Genomic DNA, 19,057 nt, shown 5'->3' with positions numbered 1-19,057 from the left:
GGCCTCACCGGGACAATCCCCTGTTTCCGCACCCCAGGTGAAAGAATCTCAAAGATACTCCTCCTCACCCAAGGCCATGAGCAATTTCAGACCCCACCAGTTGCCTGGCCAGCCAGCGATGTGCATGCTGGCGTGGGCTCAGGCCGCCCTGCCTCTGACCAGCTGGAGTCCCTGAGTTGCTGCCTGAAGCTCCCACACTGCCCACCTGTAGGGACATCAAGTCCTCCATGCAGGGCTGGTGGGAGGACTGGGACCAGCTGCCGGGGAAACCGACCTCCCTCAGGGCTGTGCACTCTTGGGGTCTGCCGGTGCGCTCTGGGGGATTCTCCAAACCACCCTGCATGCAGCAGGCACTATTAAAGTTTTGGGGGCCACAGCAGGGAAATCAAGGCAGGAGAAAGAAGGAACCTGCCTGTGTCACATAACTGTGCATGGGGGTAGAGAGGACTGACTCAGGAGGTGCCAGGGGCTGAGTTGTGTCCTTCCCAAATTTCTGTGTTGAATCCCTAACCCCCTCAGAATGGGACCATATGTAGAGACAGGGCCTTTAAAAAAGTAATTAAATTAAAACAAGCTCGTTAGGATGGCTCTAATTCCATCTGACTGGCGTTCCTATGAGAAGTGGAGATTAGGACAGGCACGCAGAGGGAGGACTGTGTGATGAGACACAGAGAGAAGATGCCATCTACATTCCGAGGATGGCTGGGAGAAACCTGCCCTGCTGACACCACCATGATATGGACGTTCCCTTAGGGCAGCCCCAGCATATTAGCATGGGGGAGCCCCGGAGCTCGAGTTCCCAGCCTCTGCCTCCCCAGCTCAGATGGACAGGCCAGAGGCCCTGCGCACCTGCAATCAGCCTTCACCAGCCACAGCCCTCCGCCCAGGGCAGGCCCCTGGGTTTTCAGCACACACAGTTTGCAGTGTTGTATTTGCTTATGTGGTTTTGTGGCCATACCTGTCCCCCACAGCACTACAAATATCATGAGAGCAGGGGGTGTGTCTTATTTTGCTACTCTGGTGCCTGGCGTGTGGTGAGTTCTCCAGATATATTTTGAAGGAATGATTATAAAAGTGCATTTTTTTTTTTCAGATAATGACATTAATAATGATAGGAAGGCTTTCAGCTGTTGTAGGAATTCTCTGGAATTCTGTGTTTCCCTGAGTTCTTTGTTCATGCAGCTGACATTGAACAAATGCTACTTGAATTAGTGAAGTGGACAAATGAATGAATGATTCTCCCTCTCAGGGAGCTAAGCCAAAGAAGGCAAATGTGACCTCTGACACCTCACAGATCCATGCGGACCATGGGAGACAAAACTTGCTGGGGTCAGCTTCAGCCCCGGACTTTCTACCGCCCTTAGAGAAAAACCTAGTTAATACTTGAGGGTGGCTGCCTTCACAGTTGGCAGCATGGCAGAGGGCCTCGAGCTCCCAGTAGCCCCCCTTGGGGTTAGTGGTCTGCCATTGCCATCATGAAATTCTTAACAACATCGTCTTCGAAATTGCATCTTGGGAGGAGTCTGAATGGTCAGTGGGCCTCAGCTCACATGTGGCCTCCCCTCCCATGTCCTGCTCCAAGCACCTGATCCTACCCTGAGCCCCTGGCTCTCCCTGTGCCTGGAGAGGCCCTGGGTGTGCACACAGGCAGGCCCGAGATTAGCTGGGTGTCCCATAGCATCAGGGCCAGGGGGGTACAAGTCACCCCGGCCCTGCTTACAACTCAGCAGATGACTCAGTGGACCTTGGCCCATTCCTCATTCAGACACAGAGCACATCTGGGCATGGCATGGAGGTCACAGACTGGAGGTAGGTCATCCATCCTCTACAGGTTGGGGAAACAGGTCCCTGGGGAGGGAAGATTGCCCTCCCTGCCCCAGCTGGGGCCGTGCGTCTTCATTTTGCACATAGCCTGTCCTGACTCCCATCTCCTGCAACCAGTGGGCCTTTGGGCCATGGGCACAGGACAGATGCTGTGCCCAGGCCCACAGAGAGGCCTACTAAGTGCCCACTCTTGCTCCACAGGGATCTTTTACTAAAGTGCCCACTCTCCAGGTGGTAAACATTCCCGGGGAAGGCTACCTGAGCCACTCTTATACTTGGCAAACCCACTTCCCTCTCTTGGCACTGCAGAGCGTACACAGGAGCTCAGGAGCCTCAATCACTGAGCAGCTGGGGAGGGACCTGGGAAGAACAAGCTGCTCAGCCTGGCTGAGCCTCCCATGAGCCAGAGATATCCAGAGTGGGGCAGGCCAGGTGTCCCCCTCTGCTGAGGGTTACATTTGCATGGAGCACCCTTCAGTGGGAGGTGACTGCCAAGGACACTGAGCATAAATCCTCACCGACCACCACAGCCATCAATGGATACATGTCCCCCAACACTAATTAATATTTCACACACTGCACCTGACACGGTGCCTTCTCTGGAATGCTAAAACCGGGGCAGGATTCCTGGCTGCTACCACCTTTGTCTTGCCTAAAAGTCCTTTGAGGCCAGGTCAGCCTGGGGAATAGACTTTTGTGGTGCTAAAGAAACCCTAGTCCTACCCCCTGGAGCTGAGTGACCAATGGCCAGATGACCAAGGGCTCCCAGTTGAGCATGGCTGGCCCCTGCTCTGGAGACATGGGGGCAGGTGGGGCAAACATCCCCAGGCCCTGGCCAAGCTCTGCTGCCCAGAAGGTGGTCAGAGGACCGGGGCATTGGGGGTGGTGTTGCGTCCAGCTGAGCAGTGGCTGGTTAGGCAGCCTGACTTGTGTTCTCAGAGAGACTGTGCCTGTCCTCTGAACCCCGTGGTTGTTATCTCTCTGTAGCAATCGGAGGGGTGTCACCCCCTCTCCTCAGACTGTGAGCTCCCTAAGGGCACCCGTGTGGTCCCCTTCCCCGCTGCAGGGCCAATGAGTTTTAAGTGCTCAAGGAACATTTTCTGGGAAACTGAAGAAAAGCACATAAGTCCCAGGGAAGTGAAGCCTCCTGGGAGTCAGTGCTGTGGCAGAGAAAGAGGCCCTTGTCCTCCGCTGATGGGACCTACGCCAGCCTTCCCATTTTTCAGGGGACAGTGAGGTCCTGTGAAGGTAGCAAAGGCACCAACTGTTGGTGTCAGAGTGGCTTTAGCCTTCTTTCCTCTGCCTGTGTCGTCTTGGGCATGAAAGCTGAGAGTCAGACTGACTGATGGCACCCCAGGCCTCCAAGGAGCAAGCCCCAGAGGGCCCACCACAGAGGTCAGGTGGTGTGGACTCTGTGGACCCCGACTCTCATCTCTGATGCCCAGGAGCCCACATTCATCTCTTCTATCTCTGAGGGCTTTCTCAGGCCTCCTGGTCACTGTCTCCTCCTGCCAGTTAGCTGCTCGGGGTTCGAGCCCTGTGGACAGTCAGGCCAGCTCCTCCCTATAGTCATGGCTGCTTCTGGCATCCAGCTGGCTGTGCGCTTCCTGGTGACTTTACTGGGGACAGCATGGGCACATTTAAGGAGAGTAAGCATGCATGGGGTGTGGCATGGCTGTTAGCCCTAAAAGTTTCCTTGGATTTAAGGTTGAAAGTTTACAGAGGGAGATTCCTTCCAACGAAAACGGAAAACTCCCCGAAGTCATGGCATGCTCGTCTGTGCAGGACTGCCTCACATTTCCTCCAGCCTGAAGCCTGTGTGGTTCTACTGCGAACATGTCCTTCACCTCCCTCTTGTGCCCTCCTTTCCCTAAATGGAGGGGGTGCACAACGAGGAGTGAGGACCACTGTGCTCCTCTCTGTGGTTTCTCTCATTACTCAGAGGAACCAGCAGGGGAGCTGATGGGAGGATGGCCCCAGTGGCTCTGCCTTTGTGTTCTGAGTGGATGGTGGCCCTAGACAATCTTCTCCAAGCCTCACTTTGCCCATCAGTAGAATAGGTTCAGGTGATCTCTGATGCTATGAGTAAACCAGAGGCACGCTGTGTGTTGGAGCCCCCCACTCCCCTGGCAAAGCAGAGAAGAGGCAGGAGAATGCCTTGTAGGAGCCCTGCCTACCAGGGGCAGTGCTGGGAATCTGGTTTCCTCAGCTCCATTTGTGGACTGGAATACAGAGGTGAAGAGAACCCCTTCCTCCTAGACCTGTTCTGTGCTGTTGTCTGAAGACACTGTCTTGACCCGCCTGAGACACTTTGAAAGCAGAAGGAGGTTTTTCTACGTTCACATAAATTCTTGTACTGTTTATTAAGTGCCTACTGTGTGCAGGCCTCTATGTGAGGCCTGTGGGTAGGAAACTGGCTGCCCTGGAGGAAGCCAACAACTTGGCCTGAGCACTTCTTCCTGGCCCTGGACAGGTCATCCAGGGAACCCCTTGCCTTCATCTCCCATGGAGATGAGGGCCTGGGAAACCCACCCTGCCTCAATCCTGCACCCCAGAACTCCAGGACCACTCATGTCCCCAGATGTCCAATGTCCCCAAGGTCAAGTGGCCATCTACCTGTGAGAGCTAGGCATGGGCCAACAGGAGGTAATGGGCTTAAAGTAGGGCCACATCTGCCCAGGCCAGATGCCCAACTGAGCATGGCTTTCTAACCAATGCATTTTATGGTGGTTCTGGGGCTCTCCAGGGTCCTCACTGGCTCTTCACAACAGCGTAGGAGGCAGGAGGGGTGGGCATGAAACAGCCTCAGAGGATCACATGACTCAGTTAGGTTTCAAGTCTTAGTTGGGGGCTCCAGAAGCCAGAGGCCACACTGGGTGACTGCCCCTGATAACTTTGAGAAACTCATCCCAGTGCCAGATGACCAAGGTGTCACCCAAGGCCATTCTCCACCCCACGATCATACCAGGATCCCCAGAGAGGCTTTTTTTATAACTGGGCCCTGACACAGGTGCCTCTGCATGTACCCAGGCAGCATCCGTCAATAGCCACTCTGCTGCCCTCTCTGGGCACACATTCACCTGTACAGTTATTAAGCACCTGCAAGTTACCTGTCTGCGTGCAGCAAACCCACCCTGGCTGCAAGGACCCAGGTATTACAGGGGACTTCTAGGCCCTGTGGATTATTGAGCAACATCAAAAGTGAGAGAATCACTCTATTGTTTTGCCTCTTGCTTGAATCCTTGCAGAAACAACAACAATCAATTCTGAATAACAGCTTCATTTGAACCAATTAAAAGAGGACTGATTTTGCTTGAGATTCAATTTACAATGGCAGCACACTCTAGGAAACGGGTAACTGAATTATTTTTCACCACAAACATGTTGGCATTTTATATCCTGGGTGGGGTGATCTTAAAAGCTGCCTCATTGTTCTGAATCGTTTCTAAGACGACATAATAAAAACAAAGCCGGGCCTTATTCACATTGTGAAGGGACCCGGACACTGTTGTTTTCCGCTGAGGTTTAGAGTGCAGACTATCAAAAACAACGAGGCAACTCCAGGGAAGGGTCATTCTGGAGCCCTGTCTGATCCTATTGGTTTCACTTTAATCTAAGCATTGTTTGCAATGGCAAAGTAATAGAGAAGAGCTCAAAGTCAGGAATCTGGATTCCGAAAACTGAAGACAGAGGCTTCGGGGAAGTCACTTTCCCACTCTGAGCCTGTTTTCTCCTCCGTAAATGAGACAAATAGCATTGTAGTTGACAGCTTGTTGAAGGATTCAGTGTGATGGGTGAGTAGAAAGAGTAGCTCGTTGTCTGGCTCTGAGATAACATCTTTCATGTCATTCCCTCTCTGGACTTTAGTTTTCTCATCTGTAAAATGGGCACATGGATCTCTACCTAGCAGTAATGAAAAGCGGGTGCGCAGAGCGTTGGCTGAAAGCCTGGGATACAACACATGAAGCTGCTGGGATCACAATCATATCTATTCAATATCATTATCTTTTTTGTCATTATCTTTTATGACCCCTCTCTCAGATCCTCTCTTCAGAGTGGGGAGGAGGCCATTGAACTAGACAACCCCTCAAGTTTCTCCCCAGCTGTCTGCAAGGAGTCCAGCTTCACTTCTGAAGGCTGTATCTAGCTGCTTCTGTGCTGGTAGATGCTGCACAGTTAGGAGCTCATCAAACGGGGGAAAAGCCCGCCCACCAATATCTGAACATACGGCTTCAGCAGCCGGGCTTGCACGTGAAGTGGAAAATCCCCCGCAGCACCAGAGCAGAGTGGGGAGCTGAAGCCTGGCGCAGCCACCAGCGCTCTGGCCTCTTGCTGCTCGGAGTTCATCACCAACAACCTGAGAGGCCATGCTGGGTATCCACTTCAGCTCCCCTCCCCAGCCAGTGGGCACAGCAAGGTGGCTCTTGGGTTTGGAGACCCCAGGTGATCACTGGGGGTTTCCACATGAAAGACAACAGGAGGCTGTGCACCCCGGGAGAGGTCTGTTCTGACTGACCAAGATGAAACATTCATTGTTCCTGTGCCCTCACTGGGCCCCCTGCTCTGGGTGGATGGGGTAGTACCTCGCCAGCCTCAGGGACCCATGGGCAGGGATGGAGGCTCTGAAGGGCTTTCTGGAGGTGAGATCTGGTCAGGTAAACACAGGTGGGAAGGGTATTCCTGGCAGTGAGCGAAGCATTAATTGACAAAGACGTGGCATGTGGCCAAGCCAGAGCACAAAGTGGGATGGGCAGGAGGAGAGGGCCAATCAGGACATACCTAGGAGCCCCTAGGAGGGTCCGGCTTGTCCTGGACCAAGGGGCCTTATGCCAGGAGGGCTTTGTGACCCCAGAGGCTCATTCTTCACCAGGGTGGGGAGGCTGGAGGCAGCACCCACGGGGAGCCACAATAACATGCATGGCTGGAATGTCCCCCATGACAGTCCTTTGCAGTCTCCTACCTCAGAGCCAGAACCTGGTGGGAGGGCATTCAGGACAGTGTCACTCAATGAATACTAAATGGCATGATCTGGTGCAGCTGATGACAGGGGCTGGACCTGGACCGCTGTGTTTTGGCCACTGTCTCATGTCTTTAGGGACTATGGCATGCATGCCCTTTTGGAGTTCTCTGGGGTCCCCAAAGGCAGATTCCTCCTTGTTGTGGAGGCCTGTGTGATCAGTGGTCTTTCAGGTGGGCCCAGGTGACAATCCCCTGTTCTATAGATTTTCCTATCAACCTTGCATAAGGCAGTAAGAAGGAGTTTGTATCTTGTTTCCCTTTTCTCCATGGCTGCCAGGCAGCTCTGGGCACATTTTGTGCTCAGACATAAGAACAGGGCACCTTTAACCCAGCTTTCTGGGCCAGTGCTCCCATTCCACCTTGAACTGCAATTCTTTATCATAACCATCATTATCCTATTGTACCCAGGGCTTTTACTGGGAGCACTGAAAATCCTCTTGGCAGGCAAAAAACACATTTTGGTCCCCAGGACTTTCTTTTGGCCCAGAGTTTGCAGATGACTCTATTTCCCAGGCAGATTTCAGAGGGATGGTGCTGTGCCCTGCTGCAGTGGGGGCCACTGACCTTTTCACATCCCTGGCCTGGCTTAGGCAGGAAAGAGCGTACAGCCTATGTACACTTGCAGATCACTCAGGGAATGGACTCAGAGAGCCTGTTGGGGTCCCACTCACACAGATTGGACATTTTCACGGCCTCAAACCTCTCCTCCTCCACTCTGATTGCTCTTGATGCTCTCAGCAGTCCTGCTGGTGAGATGGGATGGGGTCCCCCAGAAGCAGGCATGTGTGCAGTGAGTGGTCGAGGCGGGTGCAGAGTGGGTCCCCAATCCCTGCATGTGGGGGCCATATTGGCTGATGGCGCTTTTGGCAAAGTGCTGGGGCTGTCCAACCAGACTCTAGACAAGCCTGCAGGCACTGTGTGTTTTGATCCGACGCTATGCTGGAATATTTGAGCCCTGCTGATGGATGTGATATAAAAATACAGCCGGCTGCCAGCACAGCCGGGAAGGGCGGGTTCGTCGCCAGCAAGTACCACAGCAACACATTTCCCCCGCCTGCAGCCCTCACCCCCAGAGCTGGGGACAGGACCCAGAGATCAGAGCTGCTTTTATAAATTATTTCTGCTGTTCTCGGGAATATTTTCTTTTGAACTCCATACTGAGCTGTAACAGAATATTTGGATTATTCCCCCTTTTCTGTAGAAACTCAGCAATTAAATTAAAATACATATGTCAATTTAAACATATGTATGTCTACATATATTTGGTGGGAACTTTATGCATCAGCAACATGCTTGGGCCAGAGGAGGCAGGTGTTGGAACTGGTATCCTTTAGGGCCAAGCCTTCCTGCATTTCCTGGTGGTTACTTCATTTTATTTGCCTGAAGTCTCCTGAGAGCTAGAAGGGAAGCCCTGAGCAGGACACTGGCTGTGTAAAATGCTGCCCAGGGATGCATCCCAGGTTATCCATGACACTGACTCCTGGGAGATTAACTCCAAGGGTACCTAGGGAGGGGGAGCAGAGCCCAGATCTGCAGCTAGGCCTTTCCAGGGGCATAGGTTGCTCTGGGACCTCACACCTGGAGCTCTGGCCCACAGTTTGCTCAACCACAGATGGGGCTGACCCCAAACAACTCTGGCTCCATGAAGTTGGTGTGTAGAGAGATGAGAAAGGCCAAGGCCTGGTCTGTGAAGAGGAGAGCCCCTGTGGGGCTGGCTGGGCTGGCTCTGTACCCTAGAGACTCTCTTGCCGGGTGGTTCCAGTCCCAGCATGCGGGGCAGACAGCTCACACACCCCTGGGGTAGATGTTGGTGCCCTCACTTCTTGGATAAAGACACCAAGACACAGAGCACGCTGATCAGCCACATCCCTGTGGCAGTCAGGGTGAGAAGCCAGGCATCTGTCTCTGTTTATCCAGCTGAAGAGAGAGTCTCTCTGAGCAGCAATCGTGACCAAGTGGTGAACATCTGCTGGCTGCAGTTCCTGCGACAGCCCAGAAAGGTGCAATGCTTGGGATTAGGAAAGGAAAACGAGTCGAGTCTGTTGACATTCTTCCATGGGCTGTGCTACACCCTTAGAGTGAATGCCCCAAGACCCTTGGGGTGGGGCCAATGTTACTCTGCGGATCAAAGGTGGCCTGCTCCTTGGAGGTCCCAAAGCAGTAAGCTTCAAGCTACCAGGGGATGTGTTTACCCTGCAGATCTCACAGCTTCTGGGGCCTCAAATAAAAACCCGACACACCGACCAAACACCTCTCCCCTGCTCAAACAAAGGGGTGGCCCTGAAAAAGGTGGTTCTCCAGGTCCCTCTGCAGCCTCTGGCCCCTTTGTTTGGCCTCCTGGCTGTGTCCCATCTCCCTCTTCCCTACTTTGGCACTGCTTTCCCTAAAGCTTACACCTTCTGCCCTCCGGCCTTTTGCTAGAGCTGTGCCCTCCTGGGATCCACTCCTCAGTTTTGGGAAGTGTCCATTCCCTACGGCCTCCTGAGAGGCAGTTGTGAGTGGGAAGAATATGCTCAATAAATACTTCTATTTTATGGCTGAATTTGGAGTCAGCCCCAGCTCTTATTACCAGCTGTGTGATCTCAGGCAATTCACCTCTCTGAGCCCCCATGAAATATGGCAATTGCCACAGGAAATGAACCAGCAAAAATTCTCCAAAATGGGCTCCAAAATGTTGTTACTCTCAGGCAATGGCATCCTGGGTTGGACTGGGGGTCCTGAATGCTGGTGAGGGTACTAGGGGCTGTCCTCTCATCTTGCTCAGTTTTGGAGTTCTGGGTCCATCCTGCAAGCTTGGTAAGAGGCAGATTCTGGCATGAAAATTCTGGGGTCTGGGGAGTTTTTAAATAAGGATGTGGTGATCCCTTTGTGGTCCCAAGGCCTGCCTTTGGAGCTTCCCTGGATGCCTCTTTGCAGGATGTCAGCTGTACAGTCTCTAAGACAGGTCACCCCCATGATCCCCTGATTTGTCTGGCAGGTTGGGCCACAGACTGGCAGGCCTGAGAAAGCTTCTGGTAGCCCTCCACTTTACAGTGGAGGCTCAGAGAGAGCAGTGACGTGTCTGAGCTAGTGTAGCAACCCCATGATACCTGGGCCTGGTGGTGGAAGATTACCCACCACCCCACACCCACCCCTATCTCAGTTTCCCCACCTGAGTCTGAGTGTCCCTCATAGCAGGTATGAGTGGTGAACACAGGTGGGGATAGCTTTTCACACTTGGGGTACCCTGAGGGCCCACACACAGTTTGGTGTGACGCAGCCAGGCAGCTGCAGGGGGCGCTTCTCTAAGGAACCAAGGAGCAGCCTGCTCTGGTGCCTGACTCAGGGGACAGGGCTTAGGGAAAGGCACGACCCAGGCTGATTCCTCCCCAGGACGGACACTAGGCCACCCCAGGCCAAGGAGAGATAGGTGGGGATCCAGAAGTGATCTGAGCAGAGCTGGGCAGGCAGGGCCGGGGAGGAGAGGCATACACTTAGGGAAGCCCTGGGGATGTGGGGAAAGAATTTTGGATTGTTCTAGTTGAGGAGCTCAAGCACTGTCAGTGGGTTCAGGGGCTCCATCTCCCCCATGTTACACCCAAGTCCTGCTCTGGCCCCTCACCCCAGTTCTCCCAGGACTTCCCAGCTCTGTACAGAGGCTGTAAGTCTGTAGGGTCCTGGTCCCCTGAGGGCTCAGTGCCCAGGAAGCCCACTTCAATACTATGTTCCCCTTTTCTACGCACCCTTCCTCAAACCTCAGTGTGAACTGAATGTGGACACTCAGCTGGGTGGGGGAGCCCTGGGGGTGGTGGGGGAACAGGCAGCCTTGAGACTGCTTCCCAATACTGCAGGCTTTTCCCTCTTGTGGCTTTCAGACCTCAATGACCTCCAGATTGTTTAGAAACAATAAGAAACTGGTGGTTGTTCAACTTCACTCTGGCCAGGCTGGGCAAGTGAGGGCTCTAGACCTGGCCTCAAGCCCACCCTATCTCCTCCAAAGAGGCCCACTCAGAAATTAGCCAGAGCCTGGAGGACTCGCCCAAAGCTACTGGGAGGCCTGGACTGGGAAGGTCTGCGTCCCCTCCATCCCCCAGACCCTGGAGGCCAGGTGGAGGGACAGGATGGAATGCACGAGAACAGTCCCCCAGGATCTAAATTTGGAGTCAGCTTGGGGGTTCTAGATTTCTTTTGCTTCTTAGCCACTTACGGCACAAGAATTTTGAGTATATACATACATATTTCGCATGTACATAAAGCATTTTGTTTTAATGAAAAAGTCCTCCTTCTTATGCAAGAGGGGAAATTGGAAACCTGAGGCCCTCTGTGCAGCCCTGGGGTGGGGACAAGAGATAGAAAGGGTGAGGATCTGGAAGGTATCCACACCCCTAAGCTTAAGGATGAACTGCTGTATCCAACATTAGATTACAAAGGTTTATTTAGAAAATAGTTTGGTTGTTTTGGCTGTCGTTTTTTGGCAAACATTGAAATACTTTCAGTTATCAAAGATTGTCAATGCCCTCTTTCTCCCTGACCCCAGACAGCCGACCCGACTAGTCCTGGGGAAGTCAGCCCTTGCTCAGACGTGATACAGGGTGGTGGTGTGTCTGGGGGAGGCTCTTTTCTCACACACTTGGGGGCCTGTGTCCACCAGTGCATTCTAAAACCCTGACATCACAGCCACACCTCGGCGGAGCCCCCAGAGCTGCGGCCCTAGAAGCAGCCCCTTGCTGAGGTAGGGGGCTCCTTGCTGAGGCAAGAAGGCAAAGGGGGTCCCCCCTTTCTCCTCCCCGGAGGCCTTGCTGTCTCTCTGCCCGCGCCCCATCCTCCCCTGCGCCCTGGAAGCCAATCCATCCAGGGTCTCTGGGGAAAAAACGGCCCTGCCTGCCACCTCCTCCGCCCAGCTGGTGGAGGCTTCCAGGATCTCTGGGTGAAGTGGCGTGGGTCACTGCCTGAAGCCCCTTCTCCTGCGTCGGAAGAGGATGTGCTTGAAGGAGCGCCGGAAGTCCTGGTTGAAGACTGTGTAGATAACCGGGTTGAGTGAGCTGTTGCAGTAGCCGATCCAGAAGAAGAACTTAAAGAGAGGGCCAGGCACCTGGCAGGCCTCGCGGCAGATGCCGTACAGGCTGTAGCTGAAGAAGAAGGGGAACCAGCAGAGCACGAAGACACCCATGACCACGGCCAGCACGAAAGTGAAGCGTTTCTCACGTGCCTGGGCCACTTTACGGCGGCACACGCTGCTGCGCGCCCGGCGCCGGCGCGACAGGAAGAACTCGACGGAGCGTGAGCTGGCGCGTGACAGGCGCCCGCTTGGCCCAGGGGACCTGGCTGCTGACAGCGCCCCGGGCTCCTTCGCCCCTGACGCCTGCCCCGGTCCGTCCCCGCCGCCCGCGCTCCCCTCGGCGCCCGCGCGCCGCCGCCCACCCCGCCGCAGCGCCCCCCGGCGCCGCCTCCTCTCGGCCACCGCGCTGCTCTCGTCCGGCTCCACGTCGGCGCGCGGGGGCGCGCAATGCCCATTTTCGCCCGCGCCCGCCGGCGTGCCCAGCCCGTTCTCCGTGGTCGGGGACGCGCCGTCGGGGCCCGCGGGGGCGCGCTTCTCGCTGAGCGTGCGCGTGCGCAGCTTGGCCACACGGTAGATGCGCGCGTAGACCAGGCCCATGATAAGGCAGGGGGCGAAGAAGGAGCCGATGCAGGAGGACAGGATGTACCAGGTCTCGTCGTTGAGGCCGCACTGCGGGTAGGCGGCGCCGTCGGGCTGGCGGTAGAGTGAGACGAGCGGTGGGAAGGAGATGACCGCCGAGATGAGCCATACGGCCACGATGGTGGCCTTGACGCGGCGTGGCGTGCGCTTGAGGTTGTACTCGACGGCCTGCGTCACCGACCAGTAGCGGTCTAGGCTGATGGCGCACAGGTGCACGATGGACGAGGTGCAGAAGAGCACATCGAGCGCCAGGTATACACCGCACCACACCTGCCCGAAGTACCAGTAGGCCATGAGCTCGTTAGCTAACGAGAAGGGCATGACCAGCGTGGCCACCAGGATGTCAGCCGAGGCCAGCGACACCAAGAAGAGGTTCTGTGGCGCGCGCAGGGCTCGGCTAGTCAGCACAGCGATCACCACCAGCACGTTGCCCACCACGGTGAAGACGATGAGGAAGCCCACCACTGCCGCCAGCCCTGCCACGGCGCCCGCTGAGTACTGACCGGGCGGCGGCCCCCAGGCAGACCCCGAGGCGTTGGCACCCCAGCTGCTGCCCCCATCGCCAGCGCCGCTCACATTGGGGCCCGCCGCCGCCGCCACCGCCAGCGCCGCCGCCAACGCCGGGGACGCCATGGTCCTCCCGCAAGCTACGCCGTCCCTCCGGGAGCCGGAGAGCAGCCGCGGCAGCTCGAGCGCCCCGCAGCCCGGGTCGGCGCCCACATCGCCGCCTGCTCCTCTGGCGCGCCCGCCGGGGACAGCGGCGCCCCACAGCCGGCCCTCCGCCGTGGTGGCTCGGCGGGCGGCGCGCCAAGAGCTTGGCTGCCGGGCTCCCCGCAGCTGCCGAGCGTGTAAGTGCAGAGCAGGAGGCGCCCGGAGCTAGCAGCGACGCGGCGGCGGGGGGAGGGGACAGGTCCCGGGGTCCTCGCACGGCCCCGCCCTCGGCCCCACTCACGGGGAGCGCCCCGGCCTCGAGCCCACGGTTACGCGGCACTCGAGCGGGCGTGCCAGAACGGTCCCGCGGCCCCGGCGCCCTGCCCGGGCGCAGGCTGCGGGCGGCGGCGGCGGCGGCCCGGGCGCTCCACCTCCCATCCAGCCGGCTAGGACTCTGCGCGCCGGGGGGCGGGCCGCCGCTCCTCCGGGCCCCTGCGCCCGCGTGCACCCTACAGCTCCAACTTTACTTTCCCGGGCCAGGCGCCGGCGCCACCGCGAGTCCTCCTCCCGCTGCTCTCGGTGCTGTCGCCCCCCGCAGTCCGCGCTCTGCCGTGCGGGCGCAGCCTCGCCCGCCGCGCCTGCCTCGCTCGGCGGTGCCGCGCCGCCGTCGCTCCCTCCGCCCTGCTCTCGGCGCGAGTGCAGCCGCCGGGCTGGGCTTCCAACTTGTACCGAGTTGCGCAGCCAGGAGTGCGTGCGGGGCGGGGCGGGGCAGGCCAGTGCCACCCTGCCCTGAGGAAGCGGGCGGGGAGCAGGAGCCGGCGGCCGCCTCGGCGAACCTGGTAGCACGGCGTTGGGGAGGAGGCTGGGCGGCGGCGCGGGGCGCGCGCTCGGCGAGGGCACCCCCTCCAAGACCCTCTGCAGCCTGCGGGACGGGGCTGGGCTGCGGCCGGCCTGGGCGTTTTGTTCCAATGCCTGCTCTTTCTAAGACTGGAGCCTCCTTCACCTCCCCTGGCACAAGATACGCGCGCGAGAACGCGCAGACGCGTGCGCGGCATGGGCTGGCTCGGGGTCCGCGGCCTGATTGGAGAGGCAGCCTCTGGCAGCCTGGAGAGGGCGCGACACTGCCAGGGTGCGCACTCGTCCTGCGGAGCCTGGGGTCAGGCTCAAATTTTGGTCCGTGCTCCCCGGCAGATTCTCTTCCCCACCCACGCTGGCCTCAGTTCCCTCCTCTGTCCCCTTCCCAGCGCTGCTGGAACATGAATCATAACATAACGGCGGTGCCTGAGGAAGCCCTGAGCAGGCTCCCAAGCTCTGCGCCCATGTTGGCAATTACCGAAGTTTAATTCTCATGAGCCGAGACCTTGCTTTTAAAGGGCGGAGGGGGGTTCAAAATCACCACCTCTGACAAACACCCAAACTGAACTGCACACGTGAAGAGCAGAAGAGCCGCTGGAGCAGCCGGCTCCCACTACCCCACCCCTGTGCTTGCATTTCGCAGATGTGTGCTGTCACTCCCGGCCCCTGCTGGGTGCTGATGGCCGCCTCCAGGCAGCCTGAGACAGACGCCTAGGGAGGAGGTGGCCCAAAGTGAGAAATTGGAGTTCACAGGTCTGACATTTCTCTGTGGGGCGAACCCTTCCTCCCAGCCATCCAAAAACACACCCCAGCTGGCGGGGCTGCTCCCCCTGCCAGGACAGACAGCAGAGAGAGGGAAGCTGTGGGGGAGGTGACTTCTGAGTGCCCAGGACGTCATCCAAGGGATTGGAGCAACTCTGCACCCCACCCATGACGCCTAGAAACGTCTACAATCTTTAGCAACTTCCTGTTGAACTCCGAAGGTTGCCTGCTGTCCCCTGATAGCCTGAGTGCTCCTCTTAGACCGAGCAGCCTTATAAGGGGAGGGCTGCATCTCAGCAGAGGCTGCTGTGGAGCAGAGCTCCCTTATCCACCATGTTTGTCACCGTCACAGCCTGGAGGCCCGGGATGGGGATTGAGCCAAGGCCAGGCAGAAGTCAAACACTCAAGATAATGGGCCTGCCCAGCAGAGGTTCCCTTTGGGGGAGCAGAGGGCCATAGCTGTCATGAGAGAGGTGTGTGACCCAAGGAAGGTGGACAGTTGCCATTCTTGCTAAAGGCCTTCCTGGTCCTGGATGCCTAAAAGATACCATAGATCACTGGTACCTCGGGGAAGACTCTACCTCAGGCTTTCTGCCAGGAGCAGAGAGGGGGTGGACCTGGCTTTGAGGCACTCACAGTCTGGAGCAGACAGTGCCAGTCACTGAGAGGGGTATATTGATGGCCATTGGTGTTCTGGGGATCTTTCCTCATTTTGGAATTGGAGTTGTCATAAAAGGCTTCCTTGAGGAGGTGACCAAGCTGTGCTTGGAGAATTCGGAAGAGTGATGAGGAAAGGAGAGGCCTCCGTAAGCGGTCCTCCTTAGGGTGGGGGTAGCTTTGTCCTGGAGATGGGGGGAGCTAGAGCATGGCAGTGGTCAGATGGGGGTTTTAGAGAGTTCTTTCTCCCCCAGAAGCCTGCCAGCCACGTGCCCCACACCCCCAACACACACCATAGAGGACTTTCATCTTGTGTGGAGATCTTTGGGGGATGCACAGGGGTGTAAGGACAGTCCATCCAGGATGCTGGCTCTGTCCACAGTCTCACATGCTCACAGGTGGTGGCAGTCTATACATGAACTTGGAAGAAAAAAGGGACAAAGCTCCTAGGCTCAAGTTGAACAAGCCATACCACTGTCTCGGGGCAGCTCCTTGGGCCAGGCCAAGGGCATCTGGACAGCCTGGCCCATGACTGACTTAGGCCCTTAGGGATTGCAGTCAGCATGTTGACATGGTACTTCTGGCAATACCAAGCATGACCTGGGAGGGGCAGGAGGGTCCACTCCAGGCCCTGGAGCCAAGGAGCAAGGAGAGCTTGGAGCCCTGGTCCTCAGGGATATTGATGTCTGGATTATGCTTAGACCTTGGTTGGCAGACCCCAGGAATTGCAGCTGTTGGCAAGAGAGATGGAGGAGTCTCTCACCCTAGACATGAAATTAGACTTGACAGATTGCTCCAGATCATCTGGTAGAAAGCAGAATGATGTGTGCCCAGAAAGACTGCCTGTCTCATGAGTGGTCAATGACCAGGCCCAGGCTGGACAAGACCAGGAGGGGTGATGGAGGAGGGTGCTATAAGGAGTCAGGCTGCCTTCATGGAAGCTGAGGAGGCTGTATATGTGCATGTACATGGAGGTGGATTGGAGGGCAGTGTGAGTACATGTTACGAGGAAAACCACGGGGGAGAGGAGCATGCTGGGGCTGCAGAGGTGAACTTGCACTTTGTCTCACCCATGATAAATGGAGCCCAGAGGGCAGGAGTGGTCCATCCAGACTATGGGGTTTTGGGTACTGAGTTCCGGCTGCTGTGCCAGAGAGAGCAGGAGGCCAGCAGGTGGTGGGCCATGCCTAAGAAGGGATTTGCATGCATGCCTGGGCTGGGCAGCTCAGCTCGGATAGAGGGAAGTTTGTCTCCTTGAGCTGCCTCCCTGCACACACAGCTATGCACACACATGCACAGTGTTCTCAAGCATATGTCTCCACACATGTGCGCACATAGACACATCCGTGTGCATGCAAGCACAAACATCCACATCCACACACACACACCTGTCCACATGTCTGCATGCGTGCACGCATGCACACCTAGTCACACACATACACAGTGCATCCACATTTATGAACACACACATAATGTACATACATGTGTGAGCATATACATATTTATACATAGGCATGCATACCCACATAGTGCACCTGTGCATGCACTCTGCACATACATGTGCTAGAAATGTATACATGCACACTAACACAGCCATGCACGTAGAGTGAGTGCACATATATCTACACACATGCACATATGGTGCATAAATATGTGCATGCATACTCTTGCCTGCGCATGTATGTGCACCCATGCACATACATTGTGCACACACTGGGCATGTACACACATGTGTGAACATTGCTGTACAACATGCACACGTGGGTTTACCCATGCACACACACGCAGATACCCGTGGCCTTGCTCACCTTCCTAGGCTTCAGGGAGGCTGCAGGGTGGAGCGACAGGCTATTCTGAGGCTGAGGTTGGGTTCTGCTTCTCCTCGCAGTCTGCCCAGGTCTACCCAGTCCTTTCAGACAGTTCTCCAGTCCTTCCCTCTGGGCTGTGAGGCCATTTGTCACTAACTTGTTGGCCCTGGGACTTGGTACACGCAGTCCTCATGGTCTGCCAAGCCTTTGCCCTGTCTTCCTGGGGCTCTTTTCCTTCCGTACTTGTTACATGAGGTTCCTCCTCCAGGAAGCCTCCCTGATCTCCCAGGCTGCATCTGGCCACCTGCATGCCCTTTTAGGCGTGACCGTGTGTCTTAGCTGGGGGTTCTTGGAAAGGGGCTCTGTCTCTATCCCCATTGTCTGGACCAGCAGGGGCTCAGAGGAAGCTCTTTAGCGGGAGGGGCCAGCCTGGCGTGTGTGCTTTTGCAGGGACCCCTGAGATAGGCCTGGTCCACACCTCCTCAGCCATGCTGGACACAGGTCGAACCCATCTTTATACTTCTGTTCATACCCTTATTCTCTGGCAGCTCCTGGCTTCCTGGGCCTCAGTATCCCTATCTGTATAATGGGAGCATTAGCCCAATAGTTCCCAGGTCCCCACCAGCTCTGAGTGGCTCCCTCCACTCCCACTCGGCTTTGAGCTCTAAGGTTGGCATTGTGCCTGGCCTGCCCTTCTCTTCTCTGGTTGGTGCCCACAGGGAAGGGGAAGATACTGGAGTTGGGGAGAGACCCTTCCCACGGTAGCCTGGCTGCCGGAGGCTGCGGAAGGCCAGCTGATTTTCTTGTCTCAAGACCAAGAGGACATGTTTTCTCCCTTGTGCTGAGCTGAGGATTCTTTTCCCGATGTTTATTTTAAATTTCATTTTTAAAGATGAGGCAGGGAAAAATGAGGCTTGCTTCTCTCCCTGCCCCTCCCTGAAGAATTCCAGAAACTGATTTGTCTTGTCAGAACATGGCAGAGACCTGCTGGCCTGGGCTGCTCTCTGTGCACCAGCCGCAGACCAAAGCCATTGCATATTGATCAGCATTGATGGATGTGGCACAGTTGACTTCTTACAGAGCTGCTCAAATCCCTCTAGAGAGAGAACTGCGTTGGGGGCTGGCTTTGATTTGCAATGAGTGTAATAGATTAAAGCAGTGGGTCAGCATGTCTTATTGAGCACCAGCTGTGTACTTTAGCCCTGGGCCTGCAACGCTGGGTTCAGGCACAGATTCCATCCTCTCACCCCCACTGTTCCCCACTGTCCCGTTGCCACATGGCCTCCAGCTGGCTCCCTGCCTGGAACCTGCCCCCAGGCCCCTGACTGTAGCATTCAAAGCCTTTTGAGGGCAGGCCTCCACCCAGAACCCTTCATTTGTTCAATCATTCATTCATTCATCCACAGGCACTGTGGATCGCCTTCTCTGTGCCGGCCTGTCGGTAAAGAGACAAGGAGGGCAGGGGGCTGCCCTGGAAGACCTGGCCTGCTCTCCCACCCTCCTGGGCGGTAACCACCAGCCTGTGACCTGGGCGTGGGAGTCGGGCTGACCAGGTTCTGCCCATGTGACCTTGGGAAGCTGCCTGTCTTTTCCAAGCCTCATTAACACATGCAGCCTCCCCAGAAGGACATCTGTGGAGGCCCCAGCTGCCCCTTGCAGGGTGGTGTGGGGGTGAGCACCATGGCCCAGTCCCAGCCAGTGAGACCCCCAGAGGACAAGCGAGAAAGTGTGGGGAGCCCCTGATTTTCCCCTTGCTTGGCTGTGCAGACACAATGGGAGGCCTGGGGCTGCAGCAGCTGTCACG

General features: G+C 56.4%; 1 protein-coding gene across 1 annotated transcript; it reads right to left on the bottom strand.

Moving 5' to 3' along the window:
- Positions 1 to 11,239: 11,239 nt before the first annotated feature.
- ADRA2C (adrenoceptor alpha 2C) lies at positions 11,240 to 13,400 on the bottom strand. Its single transcript, XM_053567346.1, has one exon. The coding sequence runs from the start codon at positions 13,151 to 13,153 to the stop codon at positions 11,765 to 11,767; it is 1,389 nt and encodes a 462-aa protein (XP_053423321.1). The 5' UTR covers positions 13,154 to 13,400; the 3' UTR covers positions 11,240 to 11,764.
- Positions 13,401 to 19,057: the final 5,657 nt, after the last annotated feature.

This window comes from Nycticebus coucang, chromosome 17, assembly GCF_027406575.1.
Source record: "Nycticebus coucang isolate mNycCou1 chromosome 17, mNycCou1.pri, whole genome shotgun sequence".
Classification (NCBI taxonomy): Eukaryota; Metazoa; Chordata; class Mammalia; order Primates; family Lorisidae; genus Nycticebus; species Nycticebus coucang.
Note: the sequence above shows the minus strand (reverse complement) of the source record. Positions and strands in the feature narration are given on the sequence as shown.